General features: G+C 39.0%; 1 protein-coding gene across 1 annotated transcript; it reads right to left on the bottom strand.

Annotated features, from left to right (window-relative positions):
* Positions 1–2,303: 2,303 nt before the first annotated feature.
* On the bottom strand, positions 2,304–12,578 carry LOC103364453 (proteasome subunit alpha type-4). Its single transcript, XM_008291587.1, has 9 exons — positions 12,526–12,578; positions 11,995–12,025; positions 10,741–10,783; positions 10,392–10,554; positions 9,926–10,003; positions 9,752–9,840; positions 8,760–8,890; positions 4,729–4,852; positions 2,304–2,570 (listed from the first exon to the last, which is right to left on the bottom strand). Exons 2-9 carry the CDS (start codon positions 11,995–11,997, stop codon positions 2,416–2,418), a joined length of 786 nt encoding a protein of 261 aa, XP_008289809.1. The 5' UTR covers positions 11,998–12,025; positions 12,526–12,578; the 3' UTR covers positions 2,304–2,415.
* Between the last annotated feature and the right edge of the window lie 2,575 nt (positions 12,579–15,153).

Genomic DNA, 15,153 nt, shown 5'->3' with positions numbered 1-15,153 from the left:
GCTTTAAACACAACAGTACTGGACAACACAACTCAACACATCTCAGAAAACACACTGGCAAAGCGCAAAAGCCTAGCATCTCTGAAAACACATTTGTGTTTTCTAATGTGTTAATGGCACTTGAGTACTATTTTAAGTTACTTGTACTTCAGTATTTTCATTTTCTATTTTATACTTCCACTCTGCTATAGTTCAGAGGCAAACATTGAACTTTTTACTGCATTAATTTGATAAGTTTAGTTACTTTTCAGATTCAGTTTAGTAATACAAAATATGATCTACAAATATAACAGATGTAATATAAACTATGTTTATGATTTTCTCCTTTATTTACCAGTCACAGTGGAGAGAGACAGCAGCAACATGCAGCAACATGCAGAGAGTTGAACCAAGGACTCGCTGCCTGGAGGCACATCCACCCATGTGATCTGCACCCTAACCGCCCAGTGTTACTGGGTTACTCTAAGATAAAACTTTATTGATCCCCAAAGGGAAATTTACCAGCTACCCTGCACAGAAACAAAACGAAAAGTAGTTAACAAACGAAAAGTAGTTAAATCACATTTACCATCAACATCAACATTAAAATGATGAACACGTCAAAGCATTGTTATTCTGCACAAATTACTTTTACTTTTGGTACCTTCACTAAATTTTACAATACCTATGTTTTTATCTAAGTAAACATTTACATGCATTACTTTTACTTGTTAAAAGTAATTGTACTTTAGTGTGGTATTAGTACTTTTGCACAGTGCAGAACAAGATCTGGGTACTTCTTTCACCTCTGATTTTTCGTTGCCATATTCTTTTCTTTGGAAAACTGGCAGCACTTCATGTCATTGCCAACAAAAGACGACATCTCAAAAGTCACAAATGCAGAAATTCATCAGCTTCAGAATGCTTCTCTGGGCGTCTGCCTGGTGATTTCATGTGTCTGCATGAGGAGCCCCCTGCTGCCTCGTTACAGAGCCGCTGCTCTTCCCCCAGCAGCAGCACTCATGTCACTACAGTGCGTTAAAATCTCAGACTGTGTCACTAATCCCCAGGACTAAAATCCAAGAGGCAGATAGTCCTCTCCTGGCCTTAATCTTATGTTGACTTTACATAAACTCACCTTAGATGGAGCCTGATAAGCGGTTGCAGCATCAGCAGGGCATTTCCCAGAAACTGCCTATGTAAGTCCCTGACTCTCAGTTTCCAGCATCCGGATAGCCGAGTTAAAACCAGCCAGTCAGCAGATAATCTCCTCTGAAGACACTTACGCTGCTACAGATCAAATGTTCCAGTGAAAATCTACTTTTCTGTGCGTCTACTTTGTATGGTAATGGCAGCCGGTGACAATATCCACCCTTAAGTCTGTTTAAAAGCTGCTCTGGTGTTTTTGATCATATTGCTTTATCACCAGCACATAAAGTTTCCTCTTTGTCATATTTCTTATGAGCATTTTAAAAAAAACTTCAGGTTGGAGTTTAAAGGTAGCATTTGTCCACGCCCTGATAATTCACTTTTGGCAACAATCGGGACTTACGTAATATTGGGCAGCAATCACTTGAGCGACAGATAAGTTCTAATACAATTTTTAGTTTCTGTTTGTGAATGTAACTCCACTGTTTTTCTTTATCTCCTAAATGCTTCACATGTACCTGCATGCTGCCAACCGTATCGGTCTTCTGCTTGACACTTTTCTCTGAGAACAGTTGCCTTTTGTAACTCAAAATGACACTTGAGAGCAAAAAGTTCAGCTGCATTAATGTTGTTGTCATGAAATAATAAAAACGTCTTTTTATAATTGCCATGAGTCTCCTCCTCCACAGTCGCCTCTGTTAAACCAGGAAGAAAACACCTGATCGAAAGTCTGCCAGTTAGTGCTGGAAAACATCCAACATATCCGGTTAAACACAGACAAACTCATAAATCATTGTGTAACTGTTGTCTCCTATTTCATAAATGTTTTAAGTATACATTACACAATTCATGTAGAATACATTAAGACCATCTGTGCAGCTCTGGAACACATACACATCTAATCCCATATTGTTTTCAACTGTAATTCCACAGAAATGATTAAAGAGTGAAATGACTTAAACCTTTGAAGTGGGCTGAAACAAGAACAGTGCTCTACACCAGTTTGGTTATATCACTTCTCTCTGACAGTTTAAATTAAAGGGTAAAAACTATTTCGATTAACATTTCTACCTTTGACCATGAATAGAATGAAGGATTTCATTAAATTCTACAACACAGAACATGTAAAATGTTGTTAATAAGAAACTAATAACCAAATAAAGAAATAACTTTAATCAAGTATTTATCATTTGGCTTTATTTTAAGAAACAACACATACACAAACCTACACGCTCTCAAACTCACATTCGTTCTCAAAAACAGAACTCAAAGTCTGGGCAGACGTCACTACTTGTCCTTCTCCTTCTGTTCCTTCTCCTTCTTGTCTTTCTCGGCTTTGGCCTCCTCTGCCTCATGCTTCTTGATCAGCTCCTCCACCTCCTTCAGCTTCAGCACCTTGATGCAGGTCTTACCATTCTCGCGGGTCAGGGTGGCGATCTCCACTAAAGCCAAGAACAAAAATATCAGAAAGTCAGCCTTTTAAAACAGATAACGTATCTGCAGTCTCAGATAAAGTGTTCAATGATTACGCTCACTTGTCTGTATTTACATGTTAACGCGTTGTATTCACTCTACATAATTTGTCATCAGCTGTACATTTCTAAAACATCACATTGATGGTCTGAGGACACAGACTCACATATCTTACTCTAAATGTTGTTTACATGCTGATCCTCCATCTGCTTAAAAAATGGGTTAAGCAGGTACGTTTACATCTGATGTTTACGTCATCATCTGTACACAAGCTGACCAGCCTCGCTCTCGTTGTCACGTATATCGAATACAAACAAAAGAAACCATGATAATGACAAAAGCTAGCCTCTGTCTCTTGCCAGTGCTTTCAGAGCAGAAGTTCCTGCTTGTAGTTCTCAACATTTGTCTGTAAAGAACACAGCCCTCTTAGTGTTTTGTGGGAAATCCTAGATTCACCCTCTGAAGGCCAAACAGTTTTATTTCATGCCACATTTTTACTCACTGTGGGCTCATTTGTCACTGATGGAAACAGCACAACCAGGGATACAAGCAGAGTGAACTCAAAAATATCTGTATTATGATACAGGCAAAATGGAATGGAATGCTTTTATTGCCATCATACACAAAGTACAACGAAATTAAAAGACAACTCCAGTGGTACAAAATACAAGTATAAAAAGACAAATAAGAATATATAAATATATTTACAAAAGAAGCCAGTAGGAAGTATATACAGTTAGGAATGAGCATGGTAATAGCCAAACGGTAGAATAAGTATGCTGCACTGTTGAGGTAAGAACACTGTGGATGTATGAGAAATATAAATTATATAATAATAGATTATATATACATAATAATTAATAATAAAAAATATAATAATATATTATAGCAAAGTATAATATAAATAATAAATATATATGATAAATAGTTCAGACTATGGAGACTAATGTGTGTTCAGTACCCGTATTGCACTTGGGTAGAACGTGTTGGAGAGTCTGGAAAATGTGATATAATTTTTTTTTTAAAAAGAACGAAAGCGGAATCCCTTTAATTAAAATAAATAAATAAAAAAGCCTGAAATCAACAAGGACAACATTTTCCCAACAGGGGTTATCAACACTGGAAAAAACATCTGAGTCTACTCATAGATAGTTTACTATTTACATTCTAATTTGTCTCCATATATGTTTCCTATCTGCTCTGTGTAAACACAGCCTGCAGCTCAGGGGGAAATCATTTTTAACATGTGATGATTGTAGCTGAGTCACTAATGACTTTTTTCAGAATTTTAAGAATTTTTTTGATTAGTCTGAACTGAGTGAACAATTTAGTTCGGGCAAATTTTTAGATGAGACACGAAGAATAAAGTGATTTTGATGAAATATCACAATTTTAAGCTTAGATTTTGTTGATGGTTGATTAATTCATGGAAAGTTGATTCTTTCCGTTTTTACCAATTCTGGCTCTGATAAATGGTGTAATTCTGAGGATTTTTTAAAAGATCACGTCTTATAAACCAGCCAGCAGGTTTGGGGTTGAGAGGGTTCATCTCTCACTGTATTATAACTCATTTAAATCTGACCTGCTGACATACAATGTAAAAAGCCTTAAAGCGGCAAATCAATACCTGCGGTAATGGTCCTGTTGGTCTACAGTAGTGACATGAAGATGGCTCAGTTACTTGCAATAATGCAGGAACACCGTTGAGGCAACACTATCTGACTTTTGTTGTGCGTCTTGGTGACAACTCTTTAGCTGCTATGTTCATGGGCTAGTTGTTGGCTTTGTCTGCTAGAGACCAGAGCTGTCGGCCTTAAAACTTAACCAATGAGCTGCACTAAATTTGAGGTGAGCTGTAAGTCTGGGTGATAATTATTCAATCACATTTACCATCACATTATATATTTTTTCTGACTTTATTGTTGGACGTTTCACTCTATATATTATGTTTCTGTATTATGCCTGTGTGATTCTCTGACTGTACATGTCTTGAAAAAGAACTCTTCATGTCAGTGGGAGAACATTAAAATAAATGATTGTGTTTTCCAGTTGCTTTAAAAGTATGCATCATTATAATAGAACAAATCTAATTTTTGAAACCTCCGATTTAAGCATCTCTCTCCTTACCCTTCTCTGCAGACAGCTTGCTGACGTCCATGGTTTTATTGAGAACTTTAACGGCAAGGGCGAGTGCCGAGGAAAGGGTCATCTCTCCTTCCTTGTAGTCCTGCTTCAGCATCGAGACAGCTGCCTGGGAGTGAGCAGAGCAAACAGGGTGAGACAGTAAAATTGATCTGAATCACAAGAAAGTCTCAAAACTGCACCTTTCTTGTTAGTGAAGCAGAATTTATGCAGAAATATTTGCAAAATGGCCTTCACAACTCTTTACAACTGTTTAGGTTACATATAGAGTTCAGTTTTTCCTGTTTTGTGCATCTCTATCGGCCATATCTTACTGTGTGGAGTGCAGCACAAAAACAGCCAGGATCAGGTGTGCTTTCTCAGTATAGACACTTAGACAAACCGTGCATGTACTCATGTTACTCATGTAACGACTCTCGGACAAAAGTGTGCACAAAAAGCTCTGAGGAGGCTCTGTTGCCCACAATGCTTTGTGTGTGGCCATGTAAAGAGCCACTGAGATTAGCAAAGCTATCATGAATTGAGAGTTACACAATTAGCTTCCCCAAGAGTCAGCACGATGTAGGTCACAGTACGTGTTTATTGTGTGTCCAGTCTTTGTCATGAAACTCATGCAGCTGTGCCCTCTAGTGCCATGATCAGGTATAGCAGTTTTATAATTTTCTCCCTTAAAGAGATGGTACTATGCATATTTACAGGTGATTGTTTTATTTTTGGGGTCTACTAGAAGATATTTACATGTTTTGATGCTCAAAAAACACATAAAGCTGATTGGTCAGCTGGCCTGACGCAAGCGAGGTTACAAAAGGCTTGTTCAAGATGAACCAGACCAGCACATATTCGATCCCCACACAATGCAGCCAGTTACATTTCTGTCTTGCTCTGATGTTTAGCCAACATAAGCAACGATAATATCGTGAGATCAAAACGGCTGCAGTATTTGGAGCCAAAAGCTGCAGTTGCTCTCCAGTAGATGCACGGCCTCGAAGCACAATAGGAAACATCTGACTCACCAGAGGGGTATACTACGAAACAAGTTTGACATAGCCAGGCTTTCTTTGTGCAAGCCGAATCGACAAAACCGAAAGCCCCAGCCAGAGATTACGGGTATCGCAAAGGTGTTTATCAACTTTCTTTGTCAACTCAGACTTTCTGCTTCAAACACTGTGCACGTTCACATAAAAAGGGACGTTTAACACGTCACATGACTCTTCTTCTGCACAAAACGACACGGTCATGCGCAGTTGCTTCAGTCTACAGGTTGTTTTAACGGAGAACAATGAGGAATATATATATATTTTTAAATGTGACGGTAAAAAGCACTGCTGCTGCAAATGGTGCAAGACAGAAATGCTGTTAGAAAACTGGTAAACGTGGTAATATAGAGCATTTTACTGATGCAGCCGATCATTTTCAACTGACAGCTGCACGTTAAAGTTAAACTTTGAACTTCATACATTTAAACACGATTGTGTATTGAAGTGCATTTAGGTCTGACACTGTCCCATAATACAGCATATCACTTTATTGTTTGGCCCAATCAGAGCAAAATTAATGTTATTGATTGAATATTGTCTGTAATAAATACCAGGAGAATAATCCATTTTCTCATCTGCAGTACCAGCAGAGTAAACGGACTCGACAGAAAGTCAGAGCCAAACAAAAAAAAACCTATTTATGTGATTTCTGCATCACCGGTCGTTGTGGTGGCCAAGCACTGTCTGTGTGGAGCGCTCCGTCTCCGGCTCCACCGGCAGTGTGCGATATTGTAACTCCACGGCTTCATCCAGGATATTAGTAACGCATAACTCAGCATGTTTGCAGATAAAACACATTCCCATCAGCTGAGAATCTGGATCGCTCATAAATAATAGTCGGAAACGCTCTTTCCAGCTGATTTAAATCCGAAACTCTGAACATAACCTGCTCTCGACCAGGTTAGTGCCACAGCATCAGTTACCATGGAGACCTAGCCAGGTAAAAAGAGAGCCACCTCTGTGGTACTGAAAACTGTGGCTTTAAGCTCCACATACCTCGCTAACCCACTAATCTCACTTCGTAGTACAGCCCTCTGATCTAACAGGTGACTGGCTCAGATGTTGACAAAACAATGACGTTTAAGAGAAACTTTATATTTAGTTGATGTACAGAGATTTTAATTTTTATATACAACTGATTTTGAAGGTTTATTCTAATTTATGTGGTTGATGTTTAGCAGATAGAGAGGTTGAAGACATTCAGATCACACATCATAAACTGCAGACAATGTGTAGTTCTAGTATATTAACACTGGGCTGATTTAATTCTTTCTGTCATAAGCATCACTTATATTTCTGTAACGGACTGTGAGGATTGTTGACGTAATATCTGTGAAGAAGTTTGAGCCCTGACAGTCTGAATATCTGAAGGATCAGTAAAAACAAAAGCTGTTTTCCTATATACTGTCATACTATACTATTGCTTTGCCTTTATTCTGTGTTTTCTCTTTAATTACGTAGTTTGAAAGGGACAGGTTTGATTGCCTGATTTATGTAGAAACTGATGTGATGCTGATTTACAGAAGAATTCATATAAACTGAATGAACGATGAACAGAGATCAGAGATCGGCTATAAAGCATTTTAGAACACTGTCTGGTCTTAATTAAAACTACTGGAGACTCCTACACTCGTCGGCGAACAGTTTTTAAATCCGTTTGCTTCTGTGAGTTCCCGTGCAGACTGAAGGCTGCTGGAAACTGTCCATCTTGACTGTTGACTTTTAACTCAGCGCTCTGCTGCTGCCACCTGCTCTCGTTCACTTTCCAGGGAAGGCGCAGTTCACCTAGAACAGGCCTTAGATTATGTACCATAACCTCAGATCTTTTCGTAGAAGCAGAGAGATGTACCGTATTTTCTGCACCATAAGGCGCACCGGATTATAAGGCACATGTCAAAACATACGGTCTACAAAAAAAAGGTAACGGAAGCAAAACAGTAAATTTAGTTGAACTTTATTCTACTATTTAACAATACGCTCACATTATTTTTTATCATTTTTCTGCCACAAATCCACCAAAGTCCTCATTTTCTGTGTCTGAATTGAACAGCTGGGCAATTTCGCCATCAAACATGCCAGGTTCCCTCTCATCATTGTCGGAGTCAGTCTCTTGTCAGGTGGTTTTTCAGCAATGATGCCGGCTTTTGCGAAAGCTCAGATAACAGTTAAAGCAGATACCTTAGCCCAGGCATCCACAATCCATTCACATATGGTGGCGTAACTCGCCTGGCACTGCCTCCCTATCTTAGTAAAGGTGTGTTCGCCGTCTGCCATCCATCACTCCCATGCCGCTCGCAACCTCACTTTGGTTTATCGCTGCCAGCGTACATAGTGTAAGTATTACGTCCCCGTGTCAGCAGGAAATGGTCCGACAGTCAGTCAAGCGAAGCGCTTACCAAAGTCACACAACATTTTGACAGATTTTGGAACTCATGCACACATAAGGCGCACCAGATTATAAGGCACGCGGCTGATGTTTGAGAAAATTTAAGGCTCTTAGATGCGCCTTATAGTGCGGAAAATACGGTACTTTGAGCAGAAGAATCTCAACTGAGGAAAAATAGAGGACTGGAAGGCAGCTGTCCATTCTCTGTTTGAGTGTGTGCCAAACTAGCCAGTAGACTGGCATTATGCAAATGTATTATAGTGACATAGATAAGTCACAGAGGAAAAGTCTGGACTATAAACAAGGCTTTTTCTGTGAGACAGAATAACTCCCTCTAGTGTGGACTTTGGGCTTTGAAAGTTTACAAATCTTTTATACGAACAGAGAAGCAGCTTTATAACACGACGAATAAAAGCGAAAAACCTCCGAAGTAGAATATGGGCTCTGGAACTTTGAACATATGTCCAGTGTTTCAGTCTGATTGAATAATCTAATCGTTACCACATTCTCCTGTATAATTTAAACCATTTTAAATGGTGTACTCGTTGCAGTGAGGGGGGACTAGAGTGTTGACACAGTGTTGCAAAACTTACAGCGCTGTTATTTCCGATGCAGGTGGCCTTCCAGCCTCCGTAGTTTCCACTGGGGTCGCTCTGGTAGAGCTGGAAGCCGTAGTGTTTGTCCCAGCCCATGTAGAGCAGCGACACTCCAAACGGGCGCTTTCCTGTGAGAACAAACACGGATACACAGCTGAGGTGACTGTAATGCTCCATCTCTGCATTTAAATGCTAAATACCTTTTAGAATCAGTAGTTCTGCATTTTTTCTAACATGACAATACTTACATTAAAGCAGTCAGAGTGGCTGCCAGCATGTTTCTTTTTGCCGAGTTCGAAGACACTCCACAGTTATTTATTTTATTTTTATATATAGATATCAACAATCAGACTGTAATTGTCATTTACATTATTTATACTTTGAGAAAAACATTTTTCTTTTATTCAGAGAAATTATATAACTTGAATTGGCTACCAATAAGATGCAAATAGTGGAACTTTAAAAGTTGAAATTTTCTCACATAATTAAAACTAATGATCCAAATTTAGACACTTGATTTCCAACATCCAACAAAGTAACTCCAGTACAACACTACCTGTATGGAAAAACTAAGGTTAACCTTCAGAGATGCAAATGATATCTTTTTTCACAATTATAACTGCAGCTATCCAGCACCATTCTAACTCTGTACTGGTCACTATGATTCTAGGGATTCAGGAGACTTTACTGCACCAAGTCTTGTAGCATGAATCTCTTTAAATATTTTATTTTAAATATTACCCTGTGGTTCCAACCTGGCAGGAAAATTTGACTCCTTGATTAGTTTGTCAATATCTAACAGGACAGGAAAGTTGCCAACTAAGCCAAATAACTGCACACACCATTTTGATATGTAGACGAGATACTCCAACTTAAACATATTTGAACCCATATTTTGGTCACTGCATAGACGAATTAAGGCTTGTCTTATCAGGAAGTAAAAATCTACATATAGTGAAAGAACAAAAGTGGGTAGTGCTGCTCCGTACCTCCAAACTGAGTGTAGGCTTGTTTGATGTCACACAGCGCTGTGACCAGCTGCTCGCAAGGTATTGGTTCCTGGTACTGCAGCAGATATCTGTGAAAACAACATAAGTCATCACATCCAGCAAAAATGAACACCATCACAATCATTAACGATAAGATTTGGTGCTGAAAGTTACCTCTGTGCTATAAGCCTCAGCTCATTGGTCAGTACGTTGGCATCTGATGTGATTCCAGCCACACTGCACGCCATGTCTCTGTGAGGTAGTGGAAAGATGTAGGATTAGTGCAATCGCAGGTTGTGAGACAAATCTGTTGCTACATTTCCAGTAATGTAGACTGATGAAAGTCTGACTTAGTGGCCCTTAAAGTAAATCTGTAAATGATAGAAATGTAATAACTTTTTTTTTTTTTTTACATCAAAAGTAATAGTACATTAACATTTGAATAAAAATGTGTTTTTTATGTCTGTTTGCTAGAGGGGGTGTATTTTAATTTTCACTCAAAAATTGGAATAACAATTGAATAATAGTAATTACTGAATTGCCCAGGGGGCACAAACTTTTGCATAGAGAACTCAATGTAGTTATGCATGGCTAACTAACACCACAAAAAAAGACATAGACTGAAGCAGAAGTGACTCACTCATTCAGCTTGTAGATTTTCTCTGAGAAAAACACTTCATCCAACAGCTTGTGGATGTTCCTCCTCTCAGCAGCCAGCAGCACTCCATCATTGGCTAAAATTCCCAGGCAGGTGCCGGCGTGACCAATGGCTTCCATGGCATACTCAACCTGGTACAGACGTCCTGCAAATGGCACAGAGTACTGTTAAGATGAGGACATGCAATAAAAGTCAAACAATGTAGATGCCTGATTCTCACTTAAAAACACATAAAAGTTACGCTTAGGGTAAATAAAATGAAATACGAGGAAGAAGAAAAAACATTATGAATCTTGCAGCCTCATTAGACACAATCCTGACTAGTTTTTACCTTCAGGTGAGAAGATGGTTGTTCGTGAATCATACCGGCGAGACTGAAAAATAAGATAGATTAAGTTGTTCAAGACTTATTTAACATAAAAACACAGACAAGGAAATGCTGAGTGAACAGTGCTGTATATACAATTAAAAAATACAGATGTGTTACAAATACAATGACAAACTGTTAACAATCCCCGAGTGCTGTTACTTCGATCAAGTCTGAGGCAAACATTTCTCTGAACTTTGGTGCTTTTGTTATAACCGCTGCTAGTAAAAGAAGCAATTAAGTGCTGTAAAGCTCACTAGCACATATTAAAGTCTGTGTAGTTGACCAAATAGATACCTGGAAACCGCAGTGAAAAACACGAATAATTAATGATGAAGTCAAATCAAGAGAATATGACTGAAAGTGACCTGAGGAGTGAAAAACTCTGCAATCAGCACTCTGAACCCCTTTCACCAACACTAATAAGGGAATGTCTTTTGAATTATATTAGTAGAGTCAGAGGCTTGGAGAATCTATGTCAAGGTGCACCCAAGCTATTCTGGAGGCTTGTGGTGAACTTAATGACTAGGGTTGAACGATATAGAAAAAACATCTAATTGCAATTTTTCCTTCTTGCAATTGTGATCTGATTTGCAATTTGTTTTAAAGGTAAGCGCTTCAGTTAATCATTCACTGTGTGATAGACTTAAAATATTTGATGGAGCAGTGCAACGTCAAAGTATAAACTGCATTATATTCTAATGCAAGGATGAGAACTTAAAGATGTGAATTGCATTCAACATGTTTTTACTACATACAGACAAATAAATAAGGTAAGAACTATAATAAATAAAAATCCCAATAAGAAAACAATTGGACCTCCCTATAGAAAACCTGACAGTGAAATAGGTCAGCTGTAAAACAGGATGTTATTACTTTGACTTTCCTCAAATCTGTATTTCAACATCTTTAAAGAAATGTACAAGGCTTCTGTATTATGCAGCATCAAGTAACAACATGTCTGGCTACATAATGAATAGAAATAAAAATAATTGAAGTAGTGTTTGTTTTTATCCACAAATCCCAAGCTTTATCACAAGACCACAGGGAGCTCGTTAAGGCAGAACACAGAGAATCTCAGCAAAGTTTAGGTTAAACACAAAACCTCCTGTCGAGCAGATGACTGGCTGCCCTTTGATTGTATCTTACAGGAGCAAAGACATTAAATACAAACTTAATACATATTCAACTGAACAATTAACAGTCGAGTTCACTCACCATTATTTGAGACTGTTGTCAAACCCTGGTGCTGTGGAAAATAAAACAAAAATTCATCCGATTGTATTTCTGAAGAAATTAAGGTTTACTAGAGCAAACCAAAAATTAGCTAGTTAGAATATCATCTACAGATTAGCTCGGTCGTCTGCGGCTTGTTGTCTCAGTGGAGGAGACTGTGGTTCGAACTAACAAAGATTCCGTGTACTCGGGTTGATAATAAACTCCTACATTCTTATTCTAGGTTATTAATGTTATCGTTACTGAAGCCAAACCGTTTCCAAAGAGGTTTAACGTGAGAAAAAACGCTGCTCAGTTAGCGAGCTAACTCTATACAAACGGAGATGAATCAACAGAATTTTACTGACAGCAGCGATTAGTATATTTACACTCAGTCAACAGTCACAGCTGTCTGCAAGTCTTTCACTCGTGGCCCAAGAAAGAAGACAATGAATAAGACAGCGCGAAAATATAATTTTCTAAAAATTACTTAAAAAAAAAACAAGAAATACAACGTAAACCAAAACTGCTCACCACTGAAGAGCTTTCTGTTTGGCGCGTGCTAGTGACGTCACAGGGGCGCGTCATCTATGTGCACCTACTTATTGCATCTATTGTATCTAACAGAGCTAAAGAAGTGAGAAGTTCACTCCTCAGAGGCAATCGAAATCTAATAAACAGCAAGTTACGTAGAATAAACCCGATTACAAATTATGATAAAGACAACTATCAAAAACACCAGATATAAAAGTTTGAGTGAGAGAAAAGATTATTTAAAATTCAAATTCAGGGAACCAAAATGTTTAATTATAAAAATAATAACAATAATAATGAATTTTGTTTGTAAGCGCTTTTCTTGACACCCAAGGTCGCTTTACAAGAAACAAATACAGACACAGCAGACAAAAACTATACATACATAAAGAGGGAGCTAAAAAGAATAAACAGTCTTAAACAGGTGGGTTTAGAGTCTGGATTTGAAGAGAGGGAGAGAGTCAGTGTTACGGATGTCCCGTGGGAGTGAGTTCCAGAGTTTGGGAGCAGGGTGGCTGAAGGCCCTGCTCCCCATAGTGCTGAGGCGGGCGGTGGGCACTGTGAAGTGGATGGAGAATAAGAGAGCGGCTGGAAGAGACGATGTGAAGGAGATTGGACAGAGTCGGGAGGGGCCAGGTTGTGGATGCCTTGAATGTTTACAGGATTTTGAATTCGATTTGACAGGGAGCCAGTGGAGCTGCTGTAGGACGGAGGTGATGGGATGAAATGAGAAGGTTCTGGAGATGATGCGAGCAGCTAAGATCTGGACCATCTGAAGCTTATGGAGGGGTTTTTGAGGGAGACCAAAGAGTTTCTAGTATTAGTTTTAAGTGTTATCCATCCATCCATTATCTATACACCGCTTAATCCTCACTGGGGTCGTGGGGGGCTGTAGCCTATCCCAGCTGACTTTTTATTTCTGTCACTAAATTTTTTGGATTTTTCAAATCCAGCTTTACCTGATTGTAATAAATATTGACGCTAACACCTTACAGTAATATTTATTATAGACATCAACCGGACTCATTTATTACAACAATTTATCCATCCATCCATTATCTATACAACGCTTAATCCTCACTAGGGTCACGGGGGGGTGGAGCCTATCCGAACCGACTTAGGGTGAAGGCAGGGGACACCCTGGACAGGTCGCCAGTCTATCACAGGGCTACACTTAGAGACAGACAACCAAGCACACTCACATTCACACCCACGGGCAATTTAGAATCACCAGTTAACCTCAACATGTTTTTGGACTGTGGGAGGAAGCCTGAGAACCAAGAGAGAACCCACGCTGCACTGGGGGAACATACAAACTGCACACAGAAAGATCCCGGTGCCCCCACCGGGACGCGAACCAGCGACCTTTTTGCTGCAAGACAACAGTGCTACCAACTGTGCCACCTTGCAGCCCTCAACAATTTATACCCTCTAAAATTATACAAACAAATCAAAGGATTTCCAATGAATGGACTGAGGACAAGAAAAACTTTATTACAGGAAAAGACCAACAGCAGAGCCAGACAACAGGAAGGCAGACATCTGCCGTGATGGGATGGGGTGAGGGTAAAGGGAGGAGAACAGGATTGTAATGAAAAACAGCCAACTAATAAAAGATCACAAACAGTGATCAAACTTTCCATGTGTTTTGTAGCATTAGCTATTAATACAATTTTGGGCAACATGTTAAAAGTAGGGCTGCAAGGTGGAGCAGTGGTTAGCATCATTGCCTCGCAGCTAGAAGGTTGCCAGTTCACGTCCCGGTGAGGACATCTGGGATCTTTCTGCAAGGAGTTTATACGTTCTCTCCATGCAGCGTGGGTTCTCTCCAGGTTCTCCAGCTTCCTCCCACAGCCCAAAAACATGTTGAGGTTAATTGGTGATTCTAAATTGTCCGTCGGTGTAAATGTGAGTGTGCTTGGTTGTCTGTCTCTAAGTGTAGCCCTGTGATAGACTGCCAACCTGTCCAGGGTCACCCCTGACTTCACCCTGAGTCAGCTGGGATAGGCTCCAGCCCCGCCGCGACCCTAGTGAGGATTAAGCGTTGTATAGATGATGTATGGATGGACGGATGCTTGCTAAAAATATATCAGGCTATATTTGCAATTTTCATGCAAAAAATGCATATATAATAATGCATTATTAATATTGCCATTATTATTATTGGGATTTTTAAAACTTAAGCTGTTAAACTTTTGCACGTGTAAAGAGCATAGAAACAAACCCATATCCACACCAATAAATGCTATACCTGTACTTCTGAAAACATTTTGAATGAAATTGAAATGGGATGTCAGCACAAGACAGATCACAAGTTATTGTGTTTCCAGTAAATCTATGATTTCATGGTTCTTAGAAATTAAAGTACACGATGCTGCTTAACTTCCCTTTTTGGTATTATCATATTATGAAATCAGATTTTACTTCAGTTCCTCTTTCTGTGGCTGCACTGATAGAAATAATTTCACAACTGAGCCTCATTAAATAATCTAAGTCAACCAGCTATTTGTAAAAACTATGTGGCAAATTAACACAGCAGAAAAAAAAAATGAATTTTTTTTTTACAAAAAGGCAGCATCAAATATCAGTAACTAAACACATGCAGCTTATCAGAGGTTTTTCTTACTT

This window comes from Stegastes partitus, unplaced genomic scaffold, assembly GCF_000690725.1.
Source record: "Stegastes partitus isolate 25-593 unplaced genomic scaffold, Stegastes_partitus-1.0.2 Scaffold17, whole genome shotgun sequence".
NCBI lineage: Eukaryota > Metazoa > Chordata > Actinopteri > Pomacentridae > Stegastes > Stegastes partitus.
The sequence above is the reverse complement of the archived record's forward strand: the minus strand, read 5'-3'. Positions and strand labels throughout refer to the sequence as shown.

Bases quoted from the DNA above. Each gene is read 5' to 3' on its own strand.
- LOC103364453 (XM_008291587.1), bottom strand. The intron at 10,004-10,391 runs GTGAGTCACTTC...ACTACCTCACAG, and splicing joins AAAATCTACAAGCTGAATGA to AGACATGGCGTGCAGTGTGG. The intron at 8,891-9,751 runs GTACGGAGCAGC...TTGTTCTCACAG, and splicing joins AGCCTACACTCAGTTTGGAG to GAAAGCGCCCGTTTGGAGTG.